At 42.2% G+C, this 18978-nt stretch overlaps 1 protein-coding gene across 1 annotated transcript in view; it reads right to left on the bottom strand.

The window, feature by feature from the left end:
• Positions 1–2667: 2667 nt before the first annotated feature.
• The window catches only part of LOC121537545 (cadherin-like protein 26), a 38944-nt gene continuing 22633 nt past the window's right edge, over positions 2668–18978 (bottom strand). Inside the window, exons 17-20 of the mRNA XM_041845153.2 lie at positions 18377–18475; positions 4573–4605; positions 4353–4424; positions 2668–3837 (exon numbers count right to left, since the gene is read on the bottom strand). Coding sequence (XP_041701087.1) covers positions 3631–3837; positions 4353–4424; positions 4573–4605; positions 18377–18475 — 411 coding nt within the window. The 3' untranslated portion in view covers positions 2668–3630. The remainder of the gene's footprint in view (positions 3838–4352; positions 4425–4572; positions 4606–18376; positions 18476–18978) is intronic.

Genomic DNA, 18978 nt, shown 5'->3' with positions numbered 1-18978 from the left:
TTTTTACCCCACTGTACCACTTTGTCTCGAGCATCCACAGTGAGGGTAGATCAGAGCATATGTGCATGATTCAGACTCAGTTTGCTGAGGGATCATTAGAACAATGTATCTGTCACACCCTGGCTCTGGGGACTCTTATATGTTGAGCCAGGGTGTGTAGGGTCTATGTTTTGTGTTCTATGTTCAGTTTCTAGTTCATGTGTTTTCTAGGTTGGCCGGGGTGGTTCTCAATCAGAGGCAACGAGAATCAGCTGTTGCTTGTTGTCTCTGATTGGGAACCATACTTAGGCAGCCTGTTTTGCACTTGTGTTTTGTGGGATCTTGTTCCGTGTTGGTTTGTGTTCATGACCGAGGACTTCACGTTTCGTTTTGTTGTTTTGTATTTTGTATCGTGTTGCTAGGACACTATTAAAGAGATGTACGCATATCACGCTGCACCTTGGTCCGTTTCATCCACTGTTTGTGACGAGCGTGACAGTATCAAACAGGCAGACCCATTCAAAGTGAAGCTTATATGAATATGGTGAAATCCTTTTTTATTTAGTCAACTTGTAAAGTTGCATGTGTTAAGTAAAAGTAAAAGACGTCAGTAAAAGTGGGCAATATGAGTAGCTCTGTACTGATAACAATATTTATGTATTTCTTTTTTTATTTTATTTTTTTTACATCACTTGACAGTGAACAAACTGTGGCCGGGTAAGATATGTGTAGTGCCGGAACCACACAAAATGACCTCCTCTGTCGTCCACAAAGCTGTTACAGAAGGTACAGTGAGGGAAAAAAGTATTTGATCCCCTGCTGATTTTGTACGTTTGCCCACTGACAAAGAAATTATCAGTCCATAATTTTAATGGTAGATTTATTTGAAGAGTGAGAGACAGAATAACAACAAAAAAATCCAGGAAAACACATGTCAAAAATGTCATAAATTAATTTGCATTTTAAGTAGGGAAATTAGTATTTTACCCCCTCTCAATCAGAAAGATTTCTGGCTCCCAGGTGTCTTTTATGAAGGTAACGAGCAGAGATTAGGAGCACACTCTTAAAGGGAGTGCTCCTAATCTCAGCTTGTTACCTGTATAAAAGACACCTGTCCACAGAAGCAATCAATCAATCAGATTCCAAACTCTCCACCATGGCCAAGACCAAAGAGCTCTCCAAAGATGTCAGGGACAAGATTGTAGACCTACACAAGGCTGGAATGGGCTACAAGATCATCGCCAAGCAGCTTGGTGAGTAGGTTACAACAATTGGTGCGATTATTCGCAAATGGAAGAAACACAAAAGAACTGTCAATCTCCCTCGGCCTGGGGCTCCATGCAAGATCTCACCTCGTGGAGTTGTAATGATCATGAGAACGGTGAGGAATCAGCCCAGAACTACATGGGAGGATCTTGTCAATGATCTCAAGGCAGCTGGGACCATAGTCACCAAGAAAACAATTGGTAACACACTACGCCGTGAAGGACTGAAATCCTGCAGTGCCGCAAGGTCACCCTGCTCAAGAAAGCACATATACATGCCTGTCTGAAGTTTGCCAATGAACATCTGAATGATTCAGAGGAGAACTGGGTGAAAGTGTTGTGGTCAGATGAGACCAAAATCGAGCTCTTTGGCATCAACTCAACGTGTTGGGAGGAGGAGGAATGCTGCCTACGACCCCAAGAACACCATCCCCACCGTCAAACATGGAGGTGGAAACAATACGCTTTGGGGGTGTTTTTCTGCTAAAACAAAAATCCAGAAAATCACATTGTATGATTTTTAAGTAAGTAATTTGCATTTTATTGCATGACATAAGTATTTGATCACGTACCAACCAGTAAGAGTTCCGGCTCTCACAGATCTGTTAGTTTTTCTTTAAGAAGCCCTCCTGTTCTCCACTCATTACCAACTCCACGCATCAACTCAACTCGCAGTGTTTGGAGGAGGAGGAATGCTGCCTATGACCCCAAGAACACCATCCCCACCATCAAACATGGGGGTGTTTTTCTGCTAATGGGACAGGACAACTTCACCACATCAAAGGGACGATGGACGGGGCTATGTACCATCAAATGTTGGGTGAGAACATACTTCCCTCAGCCAGGGCATTGAAAATGGGTCGTGGATGGGTATTCCAGCATGACAATGACCCAAAACACACGGCCAAGGCAACAAATGAGTGGCTCAAGAAGAAGCACATTAAGGTCCTGGAGTGGCCTAGCCAGTCTCCAGACCTTAATCCCATAGAAAATATGTGGAGGGAGCTGAAGGTTCGAGTTGCCAAACGTCAGCCTCGAAACCTTAATGACTTGGAGAAGATCTGCAAAGAGGAGTGGGACAAAATCCCTCCTGAGATTTGTGCAAACTTAGTGGCAAACTACAAGAAACGTCTGACCTCTGTGATTGCCAACAAGGGTTTTGCCACCAACTAAGTCATGTTTTGCAGAGGGGTCAAATACTTTTTTCCTTCATTAAAATGCAAATCAATTTATAACATTTTTGACATGCGTTTTTCTGGATATTTTTGTTGTTATTCTGTCTCTCACTGTTCAAATAAACCTACCATTAAAATTAGAGACTGACCATGTCTTTGTCAGTGGGCAAACGTACAAAATCAGCAGGGTATCAAATACTTTTTTCCCTCACTGTATGTACGTTTTACCAAAAACTCAAGGTTCAGACAGGAAACGGCATGCATTTGTTTAACCATTTATTAGAAAATATTATAATACATGCAATATGTTAGTCTTGATGTTAGGCTCTGCTCTTTCGGGGTATCTCACTGCCAGAGTGTATATCATGTTAAGATAATAATAATTACAGGCAGTGAGCAAGGTACGCTGTACCAATCCCTCAGCAGGAAGGAAAAACAGAACCAAACAGGTAACATATCATACGGAGTGGATGATGGACATCCACAAATTAATACATATCATACGAAACGTAACATATGATACTAAATAAAGGGAGACAGATTTCCATTTACTATGTTACGTCTACCCCTGAGTCCAGGTTGACCACACAGCTAGTACGATACTACTCCAGGGAGGTCAAGAAATGTTTTTTTAAGCAACTTGGGTAAATCCATATCCTAAGCAGAAAAAGGTTATAAAAAGTATCATTCACACAACTGTAAAGCTCCCACAGAAGTGATGTTGACATTTCCATCAAAGTGTTAGCATTGAAGTTAATCCCATTCTGGCATAACCAGTAGAGCAAGAGATTGTAAAATACTATTGAAAGTACTGTGAAGCGTAGCAATGATAAAATCACATATAACATAACAAAACAATCACCATACAAACACACCCGGTCCTGTCAAAACCGAAATCCATAAAGCCATCCAAGCATGATGCGGTTTATTCAGTACAGTAAGGTCATCATTCATTGTGTCAGGCAAAAATGTCAGAAGTGTCTCTCCCAGTCCCTCTTTTGGGTAAAAGCCAATCCACAACAGTTTTGGTCTTTAAGAAAATGTCCCACTGACGTCGACAACGTAAAGCTTGATCCAAAATCCCAATAGAGGAAGTTTGGTGTAAATGTGTCCTCTTCTCCAACTAATAGGTAATCACCCCATTCACCTCAAACAGGGGACGATGACAGACGTGTCTAATAATCATCTCCCAGCCAGGTGTGTGTGTGTGTCTACAGCCTAATGTTCCTCTTCTGCATGTCCTCGTGACAGATGCCCCCCAGGGTGTTGAACTTTGACCCCAGGTCCTCTAGGAACTTCAAGTCATCCCCTAGGTTGCTTAGCGATAGCTCATCCAGCGACTGGCAATTGCTGCCTCTCCCCTCGTAGCCGTACTCGTAGGATTGGTAGTCCATCTCATCTCCAATCATATACAGCCTCTGGGGAATGAACACGCCAACGGTAGAGGATGTTAACTATTACATTTTTCAATAATTAAATGTTTACAAGATCTTTAAAAAACTCTCAATACTAGTAACTAAATAAGTACTTATAATAGATCCATGGGAGGGATATTTCTTATATTAAAGAATGTTTGTAGTAACAAAAAGACAAATATCGCCACCATTAGTTACTGTTTTCAAGACCACACAGTGCATCATACACATCTTGACATAATTGTCTGTCTCTGTTCTCACGGCACACGCTACTTGTGACATTTTCCCTCGTATTGTACAAACACCTGGTGTTACACAACACTCTCCCACGCTAATACAAAGGAGTTGTGCTAAAATGCCTCATAGTGAGGGTTACGGGTCTCATTTTGGGATTACACATGGGCTGGCCTGAGTTGGTTCCCCCTCTGGGGCCCACAGTTCCCTCTCTGGGGCCCTTGGGCCAGTGTACACACAACCGGTTCTGTAATGGCTGTGCTTCTGAGGGACAGGTGTCTTACCCGGTCTATGTGCTCTGAGATGTGCTGGTCCGACAGCAGGCTGAAGGAGCGAGAATACCTCGAAGAGTTATTCTAAGGAGAGAAGGGAGGAGCCCGTGAAAACACAGGAAAACAAACATGGAGGATTGATGGAGGAACAACAGTTTATGTAGTGTGTATGTGTTAATGGTGGGGTGTCAAGTAGACCAGATTCTGATAGTTACTGCACAGCAACTCTTACCCTCATGGTATTGTTCCTGCTTGTAGTCCACATCTGGTAATGCAGTTAGAAAATACATATTCACATTGTTGATATGAGAATGATCGACTGCATTAATGCACCCACTTCACTGTATAAAACCTTGATAACCTGTAGTTAATGTAATAACCTGTCATAAATTGTATCTCTACAACTGTCGAATCATATACAGTGCCTCCAGACTTATTCCACATTTTGTTGTATTACATCCTGAATTTAAAATTGATTAAATATATATATTTTCTCACCAATCTACACACAATACCCCATAATGACAAAGTGAAAACTTATTTAGAATTTCTTGCACTTGTATTAAAAATGAAATACAGAAATATCTCAATTACATAAGTATTCACACCCCTGAGTCAATACATGTTATAATCACCTTTGGCAGCAATTACAGCTGTGAGTCTTTCTGGGTAAGTCTCTAAGAGCTTTGCACACCTAGATTGTACAATATTTGCACATTATTCTTTTAAAAATTCTTCAACCTCCATCAAGTTGGTTCTTGATCATTGCTAGACAGCCATTTTCAAGTCTTGCCTTAGATTTCCACTCAGGAACATTCAATGTCGTCTTGGTAAGAAACTCCAAGCTCATCATTAAGCTTGGGGCCCTGGGTCTGAACCCCGAAGTTCTGCAAGTGGGTCCTGGACTTCTTGATGGGGTGCCCCCAGCTGGTGAAGGTAGGAAACAACATCTCCACTACGCTGATCCTCAACACAGGGACCCCACAAGGGTGCGTGCTCAGCCTCCTCTTATACTCCCTGTTCACCAATGACTGCGTGTCCACGAACGCCTCCAACTCAATCATCAAGTTTGCAGACGACACAACAGTATTAGGCCTGATTACCAGCAATGACGAGACAGACTACAGGGAGGAAGTGAGGACCCTGGCGGAGTGGTGGCAGGAAAATAACCTCTCCCTCAACGTCAACAAAATGAAGGAGCTAATCGTGGACTTCAAGACACAGCAGAGGGAGCACGCCCCTGTCCACATCGACGGGACCGCAGTGGAGAAGGTGAAAAGCTTCAAGTTCCTTGATGTACACATCAATGATAATCTGAAATTGTCCACCCACACATACAGTGTGGTGAAGAAGGCACAATAGTGCCTCTTCAACCTCAGGAGGCTGAAGAAATTCGGCATGGCCCCCTCACAAACCTTTACAGATGCACAATTGAGAGCATCCTGTCGGGCTGTATCACCGCCTGATACGGCAACTGCACCCCCCGCAACCGCAGGGTACTCCAGAGGGTGGTGCGGTCTGCCCGACACATCACCGGGGACACATTGCCTTCCCTCCAGGACATTTCGCTACACCCGCAATAACATCTGCTAAATATGTGTATGTGACCAATACAATTTGATTTGATTTGTATATTTGGCCTTGTGTTTTAGGTCGTTGTCCTGCTGAAAGGCAAATTTGTCTCCCAGTGTCTGTTGGAAAGCAGACTGAACCAGGTGTTCCTCTAGGATTTTGCTTGTGCTTAGCTCTATTCCATTAATTTTTATCCCAAAAAACTCCCTAGTCCTTCCTTGCCGATGACAAGCATACCCATACCATGATGCAACCACCACCATGCTTGAAAATAGAGTGGTACTCAGTGATGTGTTGTGTTGGATTTGCCCCAAACATATCGCTTTGTATTTAGGACATTAAGTTAATTTCTTTGTCACATCTTTAGTGTTTTATTGCAAACAGGATGCATGTTTTGGAATATTTTCATTCTGTACAGGTTTCTTTCTTTTCCCTCTGTTATTTAGGTTAGTATTGTGGAGTAACTGCAATGTTTATCCATCCTCAGTTTTCTCCTATCACAGCCGTTGAACTCTGTAACTGTTTTAAAGTCACCATTGGCCTCATGGTGGAATCCCTGAGCGGTTTCCTTCTTCTCTGGCAACTGAGTTAGGAAGGACGCCTGTATCTTAGTAGTGACTGGGTGTATTGATACACGATCCAAAGTGTAATTGATAACTTCACCATGCTAAAAGGGCTATTCAATATCTGCTTCTTTTATTTTTACCCATCTACCAATAGGTGCCCTTCTTTGCGAGGCATTGAAAAACCTCCCTGGTCTTTGTGGTTGAATCTGTGTTTGAAATTCACTGCTCGGGACATTCCAAATATATATACAGTGAGGGAAAAAAGTATTTGATCCCCTGCTGATTTTGTACGTTTGCCCACTAACAAAGAAATGATCAGTCTATAATTGTAATGGAAGGTTTATTTGAACAGTGATAGACAGAATAACAACAACAAAATGTTTAAATTGATTTGCATTTTAATGAGGGAAATAAGTATTTGACCCCCTCTCAATCAGAAAGATTTCTGGCTCCCAGGTGTCTTTTATACAGGTAACGAGCTGAGATTAGGAGCACACTCTTTTTTGCTCCTAATCTCAGCTTGTTGCCTGTATAAAAGACACCTGTCCACAGAAGCAATCAATCAATCAGATTCCAAACTCTCCACCATGGCCAAGACCAAAGAGCTCTCCAAGGATGTCAGGGACAAGATTGTAGACCTACACAAGGCTGGAATGGGCTACAAGAACATCGCCAAGCAGCTTGGTGAGAAGGTGACAACAGTTGGTGCGATTATTCGCAAATGGAAGAAACACAAAAGAACTGTCAATCTCCCTCGGCCTGGGGCTCCATGCAAGATCTCACCTCGTGGAGTTGCAATGATCATGAGAACGGTGAGGAATCAGCCCAGAACTACACAGGAGGATCTTGTCAATGATCTCAAGGCAGCTGGGACCATAGTCACCAAGAAAACAATTGGTAACACACTACACCGTGAAGGACTGAAATCCTGCAGTGCCCGCAAGGTCCCCCTGCTCAAGAAAGCACATATACATGCCCGTCTGAACTTTGCCAATGAACATCTGAATGATTCAGAGGAGAACTGGGTGAAAGTGTTGTGGTCAGATGAGACCAAAATCGAGCTCTTTGGCATCAACTCAACGTGTTGGGAGGAGGAGGAATGCTGCCTACGACCCCAAGAACACCATCCCCACCGTCAAACATGGAGGTGGAAACAATACGCTTTGGGGGTGTTTTTCTGCTAAAACAAAAATCCAGAAAATCACATTGTATGATTTTTAAGTAAGTAATTTGCATTTTATTGCATGACATAAGTATTTGATCACGTACCAACCAGTAAGAGTTCCGGCTCTCACAGACCTGTTAGTTTTTCTTTAAGAAGCCCTCCTGTTCTCCACTCATTACCTGTATTAACTGCACCTGTTTGAACTTGTTACCTGTATAAAAGACACCTGTCCACACACTCAAACAGACTCCAACCTCTCCACAATGGCCAAGACCAGAAAGCCGTGTAAGGTCATCAGGGATAAAATTGTAGACCTGCACAAGGCTGGGATGGGCTACAGGACAATAGGCAAGCAGCTTGGTGAGAAGGCAACAACTGTTGGCGCAATGACGGTCAATCACCCATGGTCTGGGGCTCCATGCAAGATCTCACCTCGTGGGGCATCAATGATCATGAGGAAGGTGAGGGATCAGCCCAGAACTACACGGCAGGACCTGGTCAATGACCTGAAGAGAGCTGGGACCACAGTCTCAAAGAAAACCATTAGTAACACACTACGCCGTCATGGAATAAAATCCTGCAGTGCACGCAAGGTCCCCCTGCTCAAGCCAGCGCATGTCCAGGCCCGTCTGAAGTTTGCCAATGACCATCTGGATGATCCAGAGGAGGAATGGGAGAAGATCATGTGGTCTTATGAGACAGAAATAGAGCTTTTTGGTCTAAACTCCACTTGCCGTGTTTGGAGGAAGAAGAAGGATGAGTACAACCCCAAGAACACCATCCCAACCGTGAAGCATGGAGGTGGAAACATCATTCCTTGGGGTAGCTTTCTGCAAAGGGGACAGGACGACTGCACCGTATTGAGGGGAGGATGGATGGGGCCATGTATCGTGAGATCTTGGCCAACAACCTCCTTCCCTCAGTAAGAGCATTGAAGATGGGTCGTGGCTGGGTCTTCCAGCATGACAACGACCCGAAACACACAACCAGGGCAACTAAGGAGTGGCTCCGTAAGAAGCATCTCAAGGTCCTGGAGTGGCCTAGCCAGTCTCCAGACCTGAACCCAGTAGAAAATCTTTGGAGGGAGCTGAAAGTCCGTATTGCCCAGCGACAGCCCCGAAACCTGAAGGATCTGGAGAAGGTCTGTATGGAGGAGTGGGACAAAATCCCTGCTGCAGTGTGTGCAAACCTGGTCAAGACCTACAGGAAACGTATGATCTCTGTAATAGCAAACAAAGGTTTCTGTACCAAATATTAAGTTCTGCTTTTCTGATGTATCAAATACTTATGTCATGCAATAAAATGCAAATTAATTACTTAAAAATTATACAATGTGATTTTCTGGATTTTTGTTTTAGATTACGTCTCTCGCAGTTGAAATGTACCTATGATAAAAATTACAGACCTCTACATGCTTTGTAAGTAGGAAAACCTGCAAAATCGGCAGTGTATCAAATACACATTTCTTGTTAGAAGAAGTCGGTTAGGACATCTACTTTATGCATGACACAATGCATTTTTCCAACAATTGTTTACAGACAGATTCTGTTTACAGACGCGTTCTGTCTCCTAGAGATGGACGTACTTTGGTGCAAAAGGTGCAAATCAATCCCAGAACTACAGCAAAGGACCCTGTGAAGATGCTGGATGAAACAGGTACAAAAGTATCTATATCCACAGTAAAACGAGTCCTATATCAACATAACCTGAAAGGCCGCTCAGCAAGGAAGAAGCCATTGCTCCAAAACCACCATAACAAAGCCAAACTACGTTTTGCAACTGCACATGGGGACAAAGATCGTACTTTTTTGAGAAATGTCCTCTGGTCTGATGAAGCAAACATAGAACTGTTTGGCCATAATGACCATCGTTATGTTTGGAGGAAAAAGGGGGACACTTGCAAGCCGAAGAACACCATCTCAACCGTGAAGCACGGGGGTGGCAGCATCATGCTGTGGGGGTGCTTTGCTGCAGGAGGGACTGGTGCGCTTCACAAAATAGATGGTATCATGAGGAAGGAATATGATGTGGATATATTGAAGCAACATCTCAAGACATCAGTCAGGAAGGTAAAGCTTGGTCGCAAATGGGTCTTCCAAATGGACAATGACCCCAAGCATACTTCCAAAGTTGTAGCAAATTGGCTTAAGGACAACAAAGTCAAGGTATTGGAGTGGCCATCACAAAGCCCTGACCTCAATCCTATAGAACATTTGTGGGCAGAACTGAAAAAGTGTGTGCAAGCAAGGTGGCCTACAAACCTGACTCAGTTACACCTGCTCTGACAGGAGGAATGGGCCAAAATTCACCAAACTTATTGTGGGAAGTTTGTGGAAGGCTACCCGAAATGTTTGACCCAAGTTAAACAATTTAAAGGCAATGCTACCAAATACGAATTGAGTGTATGTAAACTTTTGACCCACTGGGAATGTGATGAAAGAAATAAAAGCTGAAATGAATCATTCTCTCTACTATTATTCTGACATTTCACATTCTTAAAATAAAGTGGTGATCCTAACTGACCTAAAACAGGGAATTTTTACTAGGATGAAATGTCAGGAATTGTGAAAAACTGAGTTGAAATGTATTTGGCCAAGGTGTATGTAAACTTCCGACTTCAACTATTTATATACAGTGAGGGGAAAAAAGTATTTGATCCCCTGCTGATTTTGAACATTTGCCAACTGACAAAGACATGATCAGTCTATAATTTTAATGGTAGGTTTATTCGAACAGTGAGAGACACAATAACAACAAAAAAATCCAAAAAAACGCATGTCAAAAATGTTATTAATTGATTTGCATTTTAATGAGGGAAATAAGTATTTGACCCCTCAAAAAATGACTTAGTACTTGGTGGCAAAACCCTTGTTGGCAATCACAGAGGTCAGACTTTTCTTGTAGTTGGCCACCAGGTTTGCACACATCTCAGGAGGGATTTTGTCCCACTCCTCTTTGCAGATCTTCTCCAAGTCATTAAGGTTTCGAGGCTGACGTTTGGCAACTCAAACCTTCAGCTCCCTCCACAGATTTTCTATGGGATTAAGGTCTGGAGACTGGCTAGGCCACTCCAGGACCTTAATGTGTTTCTTCTTGAGCCACTCCTTTGTTGCCTTGGCCGTGTGTTTTGGGTCATTGTCATGCTGGAATACCCATCCACGACCCATTTTCAATGCCCTGGCTGAGGGAAGGAGGTTCTCACCCAAGATTTGACGATACATAGCCCCGTCCATCGTCCTTTTGATGCTGTGAAGTTGTCCTGTCCCCTTAGCAGAAAAACACCACCAAAGCATAATGTTTCCACCTCCATGTTTGACAGTGGGGATGGTGTTCTTGGGGTCATAGGCAGCATTCCTCCTCCTCCAAACACGGCGAGTTGAGTTGATGCCTAAGAGCTCCATTTTGGTCTCATCTGACCACAACACTTTCACCCAGTTCTCCTTTGAATCATTCAGATGTTCATTGGCAAAGATCAGACGGGCATGTATATGTGCTTTCTTGAGCAGGGGGACCTTGCGGCCACTGCAGGATTTCAGTCCTTCATGGCGTAGTGTGTTACCAATTGTTTTCTTGGTGACTATGGTCCCAGCTGCCTTGAGATCATTGACAAGATCCTCCCGCGTAGTTCTGGGCTGATTCCTCACCATTCTCATGATCATTGCAACTCCACGATGTGAGATCTTGCATGGAGCCCCAGGCTGAGGGATATTTACAGTTATTTTGTGTTTCTTCCATTTGCGAATAATCACACCAACTGTTGTCACCTTCTCACCAAGCTGCTTGGCGATGGTCTTGTAGCCCATTCCAGCCTTGTGTAGGTCTACAATCTTGTCCCTGATATCCTTGGAGAGCTCTTTGGTCTTGGCCATGTTGGAGAATTTGGAATCTGATTGATTGATTGCTTCTGTGGACAGGTGTCTTTTATACAGGTAACAAGTTGAGATTAGGAGCACTCCCTTTAAGAGTGTGCTCCAAATCTCAGCTTGTTACCTATATAAAAGACACCTGGGAGCCAGAAATCTTTCTGATTGAGAGGGGGTCAAATAATTATTTCCCTCATTAAAATGCAAATCAATTTATAACATGTTTGACATAAGTTTTTCTGGATTTTTTTGTTCATATTCTTTCTCTCACTGTTCAAATAAACCTACCATTAAAATTATAGACTGATCATTTCTTTGTCAGTGGGCAAACGTACAAAATCAGCAGTTGATCAAATATTTTTTTGCCTCACTGTACATATATATATATATATATATATATATATATATATATATATATATATATATATATATATATATATATATATATATATGTGTATATATAGATATATATATTTTGAAGTCGGAAGTTTACAATTACTTAGGTTGGAGTCATTAAAACTCGTTTTTCAACCACTCCACAAATGTCTTGTTAGCAAACATATATATATATATATATATATATATATATATATATATATATATATATATATATATATATATATATACAGTGCCTTGCAAAAGTATTCATCCCACTTGGAATTGTTCCTATTTTGTTGCATTACAACCTGTAATTTAAATTGATTTTTATTTGGATTTCATGTAATTCTCCAAATTGGTGAAGTGAAATGTAAAAAATAGCTTGTTTGAAAAAATAATAATAATAATAATAATGGAAAAGTTGTTCGTGCCTATGTATTCACCCCCTTTGCTATGAAGCCCCTAAATAAGATCTGGTGCAACCAATTACCAATTTCCTTCAGAAGTCACATAATTAGTTAAATAATGTCCACCTGTGTGCAATCTAAGTGTCACATGATCTGTCACATGATCTCAGTATATATACAACCGTTCTGAAAGGCCCCAGAGTCTGCAACACCACTAAGCAAGGGGCACCACCAAGCAAGCGGCACCACGAAGACCAAGGAGCTATCCAAACAGGACAGGGACAAAGTTTTGGAGAAGTACAGATCAGGGTTGGGTTATATAAAAATATCAGAAACTTTGAACATCCCACGGAGCACCATTAAATCCATTATTAAAAAATTGAAAGAATATGGCACCACAACAAACCTACCAAAACTCACGGACCAGGCAAGGAGGGCATTAATCAGAGAGGCAACAAAGAGACCAAAGATAACCCTGAAGGAGCTGCAAAGCTCCACAGCGAAGATTGGAGTATCTGTCCATACGACCACTTTAAGATGTACACTCCACAGAGCTGGGCTTTACGGAAGAGTGGCCAGAAAAAAGCCATTGCTTAAAGAAAAAAATAAGCAAACAATTTTGGTGTTCGCCAAAAGGCATGTGGGAGACTCCCCAAACATATGGAAGACGGTACTCTGGTCAGATGAGACTAAAATTGATATTTTTGGCCATCGAGAAAAACGCTATGCCTGGCTCAAACCCAACACCAAAAATCCCAGTGGCTAGATGTGCCAAGCTTATAGAGACATACTCCAAGAGACCTGCAGCTGTAATTGCTGCAAAAGGTGGTTCTACATAGTATTGACTTTCTGAGTATGTAACAGTGATGATGTCTATTGGGCTTTCTATTAAGCACATTGAGAGCCTGTTTGTAGACAGACTGAATGGGTTTTAATGTTGTACAGCAAGCTTAGGCCCAACTTGTCAAGCAGTGTGTTAAGTTGGGGAGTATCATAGCATTGAAGTACAGTTTTACTGCCTCTGTAGTTTACAACCCCTCTATGTTGAATTTGGTTATTTGAGTAACCCTTTTCACCTGCTTTTTAAAAGAGAGGTTGGAATCAAGTATGATGCCAAGCTACCACCTGGAACTTCTCACCAGACATGTAGACATCTGGCTCAGTAGCATCAGTTGCCCTCTTTGTGAAGAACATGCAGACAGTTTTTTTCACATTGAGATGTAAACATGAGACTCTAAGCCACTTTGTAACCTGGACCATTACAGTAGTGAGTTCTTTTGCAGCTTGTTGTTTGCTCTTTGCATGCACATATATCACTGTTAATCTGCATACATTTGTACTTCAGACCCAGAACAGACAGAAGGCAGATCATTAATGTACAGGCTGAACAGCAGGGGCCCCAGTATTGACCCTTGGGGCACGCCCACATCATAGCTGAGGGTGGGCGACATCTCATTGCTTAGTGACATACTGGGTTCAGCCTTCAAGGTACAGTATTATTTCATCCATCTCAAGGCATCGGGGGAAAAGTTGAACTTGGACAGTTTTGTGATGAGAACCTCATGGTTAACAGTATCAAAGGCTTTCCTTAGGTCTAGAAATACAGCCCCAACAACGCCCCCTTTGTCCATCTTGGACTTCACATTTTCCAGAAGAAAGCAGTTGGCCATTTCTGTGGAGTGGTTTGCTCTGAAGCCAAACTGCATGGAGTGTAATGTGAAGGGGCTGTTGTTGAGGTGGGCAATCAGTTGCTCTGCTCCACACTTTTCAGCAACCTTCGACACCACAGGTAGTATACTAATGGGCCTGTAGTTACTCACGTCAGCAGAGTCAACTGATTTAAAGATGGGCATTATAATGGCCGACCTCCAGACCCTTGGAAACACCCCCTGACCAATAAACGTGTTGGTGACCTTAGTAATGGGGCCAGTGAGTGACTCTTTGTAGTTTTAAGAAAGGTAGAGTCCAGCCCAAACACATATTTGTCTTTAGATTTCTTTAGTGAGCTAATCACCTTGTTCATCTCTGACTCAGAAACCTCCCTTATTGTGAAGACAGGTTGAGTCTCATTCACTGGCGCTGAGCCCAAGTAACCAGTGGAGAAGTTATGCGTCAGTACCTTGACAGAGACAACAAAGTATGAGTTGAAGCCTGTTGCTATTTCGACTGCATTCTGTGTTAGACTGCCATTCACATTGATTTCTGGTCTTTTTACAGTGTTGCTATTGTCTTGCCCTGTCAACTTCTTTAGATTCTCCCAGATCAATTTTGAATTTTCCTTAGCTTCACCAATTATGTTAATAAAAAAAGTTTTGCCTTGGCCTGTCTGATTTCTTTCATCACCTTATTTCTCAATATGGTAAACCTACATCCATCATGCTCTAATTTGGACTTTAGGGATGTTTTTAGTGCATGAGCTCATTCTTTCATCAGTTTCTCCATTTAGCCAAGGAAGTGCTCTTTTGGCCAGGTTTGGATTTGGTTTTCCTTGTAGCCATTTGTAGTCTGGATTGTGGATAGAAAATCCTGACTGTCAGCTTCCACATTTGAATAGGATAGAAGATCATTCCAGTTAACTCACCCTTAGGTATTCTGAGTTGATCAGGCTTAATAACACTAGAGAGGTAAAACATGTTCAGTAGAGAGGTTAACCCTGTTCAGTAGAGGTTAAACCTCTTCTTAGAAAGCTGTCTGGCTATGAGTGTCACATTATAACCATAGTAACCATGTAGAATTATTTAGTCACTCTCTGGTTTATTAATAACCAACAGATCTAGCTGTGTGAGGTCAAAGGTATTGTAGTGGTAGTGGTGTGTATTCATGGATGCCAAGGAAAGCCAGGCTTCCCCAAAGAATTTACCAAAAATTAATTTAAAAAATCCCGTATATTTCGTCTCTGTGTTTAATAATTTTCCTTCAATTTGCAAGAGGCTGAATGTACAGTATCTAAATGGAGAAAGCATCAGAGTAGGCGAAACAGCGCTCCTCTGTCTCTGTATGTGTAAGCCATCTATCTGATGCTGTCTGGTCAAAAAGAGTATGACATTGTTGCCACCCGTAGCATTGCATGCAAGGGAAGCCAGCGAGCATTTGGCCTCCCTTGATAAAAAAAGTATAAAATAATAGCCAATAGCTAAACTGAGTGAGCTCAAATGTGAATGGTCCTGGCGCACCAAAGAAAAGTGTCAAGGGAAGCCAGTTTGGATTTGGCTTCACTCCAATCACATCACATCGAGAGCAATACGTCATTGACAGAAACAACTTGAATTGTTGCCTCTTGCTGTGTTGTTGTACTCCGGTGGCTAGCTAGATAGCTATAATTGTCCCTTTCATAAATTAGCCATAGGATGGACTTGTGGCTTTACTTCATTCTCCACACTGGCTAATAATTATAATGGTGATTCTGATCCAACCATACATTCATACATTGTGCCCCTTGCCTGAGAGGATGGAAGTTCAATATGTAGCTAGATGTTGAAGGCAATGTTAACTAGCTAATGTTGCCTATGAAAGGAAGTTAGGCTAGCGAGCAAGCATTTTAGCCAGGTAGCCTAGAACAACAAAAAATAAATGCTTGTATTGTATGACGGTTGAGGTTGGACAGGGTCATAGACTTTCATGTTTTGTCAACATGAAAGAGAGGAGGATGGCGTTGGCATTTCTCTAGAAGTAGGGTGAGTCAGCATGTTTTTTCTACTTGCACGAACGCACACGCAGAACACACACACACACACACACACTCAGAAATCATGGAGAGTCTTTGTGGTTCTAAATCAATAGTGTTTAGTAGTCCGAAAATGTCAGAAACATTAACTTGCTTTACCATGCTATAGGTCATGTAACTGTTTGTTACATGCAATATGCTTTGTGGACTTCACCGGACAGAGGTTGATCTCTGTGGTTGAATTTATTCTGCCCCTGTGTCTTCTTATTGTCTTGGCATTAGGCTTATATATCACGGTCGCAAGACATATGAACTAACAGGGTATAGAGCAAACAACACAATTATCACAACACATATGTTGTAATATGGCTTTTTTTTCTGGCTTCACTTCCCCAGTGATTTTACCCACACACAGCTACTGCCCTTGGGGTCCCAAGGACCGAGTTTGGGAAATCCTGTTCTAGTTCATTATCACATGACCACTCAATTTGTTTACATCGGATTTGTTCTTTAATGTAAATCATCAGACCCCCTCCTCTTCCTACAATCTTCTCTCCTGAAAACATTGTAGACGGGCACAATCAAAGCAGCAAATGGAACATTTTTATGGAGCCATGTCTCTGAAAGGCAGAGGAAGTCAAGGTTGGAGTCCTTGAAACGATGTTGAATTCGACAACTTTTTGGAATGACACTGCGAATGTTCACGTACCCCCCTAGTAGTCACTTGGGCTTAGCTCGTGGGTCCCAGATGATGATTGACAGTTTGAAAAAATATATATTTTCGGTGTTTTCTGACTGCTGGGTTTAGGCCATTTTGTTTTGATTGGGGGCAGTTTGGTAGTGCAATTAACTATCCCTCGCAATTGCACTGGATGCGGGGAATTAATTTAAACAGCTTGCGTGCCAGAAGCAGAGTCAAGAATCACGTATAACGACTTGTATACAGTATGTTTGGACAGTCAAAGTTTGTCTTGGAGCCGGGCGACTCAAGAGAAATCATGGGACCATAGCACTCCACTGCCATGCACTGCTTTCTACTCCGGTGAGTATCGCTGGCTTGGTGGTGTTAGTCCCAGCCCATCCCTGGAGAGCAGGAGGGTAGTCAACAGGTAGCTTAGCAGTTTCAAAAAGGTGTTGAAGGACTTGTTTGTTACTCCCAAGTGATTCAGTCAAGTAGGAAGCGAGGTAGACTTTGTCATTAATCAGGACATCATGCTGTGTACTGTCCGGAGATGGCATTTCCCGACGCCGACAGTAGATTGATTGTGTCATCCCAGCAAGGATGCACTGAGATTATCAGTAGAGCACAGCTACCTAGCTGACAATTGTGGCCATGTACTGGAGATAAAACGCATAATTGCGCTTTAAATCTTTTCAAGTTATTTAGCTGGGGTCAGCGTACACAAACTGGTCTCAGAGCATTTTGTATTATTCTGTACCTAAATCCGAGACACTCTATTAAGCCAGATGGTTATTTAAGGCAAAACGAAAGGCGGGTGGTTGGTCGGAGTGGTCATATAACGCGAATGTCTAGCAACCTAAAGGTTGCGAGTTTGAATCTCATAACGGACAACTTTAGCATTTTAGCTAATTAACAACTTTTCAATTACTTACTACTTTTTAGCTACTTTGCAACTACTTAGAATGTTAGCTAACCCTTCCCCTAAACTTAACCCTTTTAGCTAACCCTTCCCCTAACCCTAATCTTAACCATCTAACCTAACTCCTAAACTTAACCCTAACCTTAACCCTAACCCCTAACCCTAACCCCTAGCCTTGCTAACATTAGCGAGCTAGCTAACGTTAGCCACCTAGCTAGAATTCTTAAAATATCATACATTTGCAAATTCGTAACATATTGTACGCTTTGCAAATATATTGTAGGTTTGCTAATTCACAACATATAATATGAATTGTAATTCGTAACATATCAGATGAAATGGGTGATGGATATCAACAAATTAATGCATATCATACGAAACATAACATATCATACTGAAAGTAGTGTCTCGGATTTACGTACAGAATAATATGAAATGCTCTGAGACTAGGTTAGCGTACACCTGATCTTTTAGATAAAATAACAGAATATGGAGGAGAAAGATCTGCTATCTTTCTTTACAGTATTAGGAGAACCAATAAGTTGAATACTTATTGACTCAAGCTTTTCATTTTTTATTAACTTGTACAAATTTCTACAAACATAATTCCACTTTGACATTATGGGGTATTGTGTGTAGGCAAGTGACACAAAATGTAAATATAATCCATTTTAAATTCAGGCTGTAACACAACAAAATGTGGAAAAGGTCAAGGGGTGTGACGTGTGAACACTTTCTGAAGGCACTGTATGTAGCACTAAGGAATAAAAAGGAGGGTTATGTTGCCCCCTTGTGGCTGCCTGGAGCAGATGTCACTTACCATGCCCCGCCCATTCTGGCTTCTCAGAGTTCCGTTGGCTTCGCTCAATATTCCCCATCCTGAGAACCCTCCCCCTCCTGAGGAGGACACCTGGTTGACCTGGGGAGAGATGGAGGGTGAGTACTGAGACAGGGGCACAACTGCCATTATACATGATACACCTTATAATGTACACTATATATACCAAAAGTATATGGATTTGCCTATTTCAGCCACACCCGTTGCTGACAGGTGTATGAAATCGAGCACACAGCCATGCAATCTCCATAGACAAACATTGGCAGTAGAATGGCCATACTGAAGAGCTCAATGACTTTCAACGTGGCACCGTCATAGGATGCCACCTTTCCAACAAGTCAGTTCATCAAATTTCTGCCCTGCTAGAACTGCCCCGGTCAACTGTAAGTGCTGTTATTGTGAAGTGGAAATGTCTAGGAGCAACAGCGGCTCAGCCACGAAGTGGTAGGTCACACAAGCTCACAGAACAGGACCGCCAAGTGCTGAAGCGCGCAGCAAGTAAAAATGATCTGTCCTCGGTTGTAACACTCACTATCAAGTTCCAAACTGCCTCTGGAAGCTATGACAGCACAATAACTGTTCAT

Source organism: Coregonus clupeaformis, chromosome 24, assembly GCF_020615455.1.
Source record: "Coregonus clupeaformis isolate EN_2021a chromosome 24, ASM2061545v1, whole genome shotgun sequence".
NCBI lineage: Eukaryota > Metazoa > Chordata > Actinopteri > Salmoniformes > Salmonidae > Coregonus > Coregonus clupeaformis.
The sequence above is the reverse complement of the archived record's forward strand: the minus strand, read 5'-3'. Positions and strand labels throughout refer to the sequence as shown.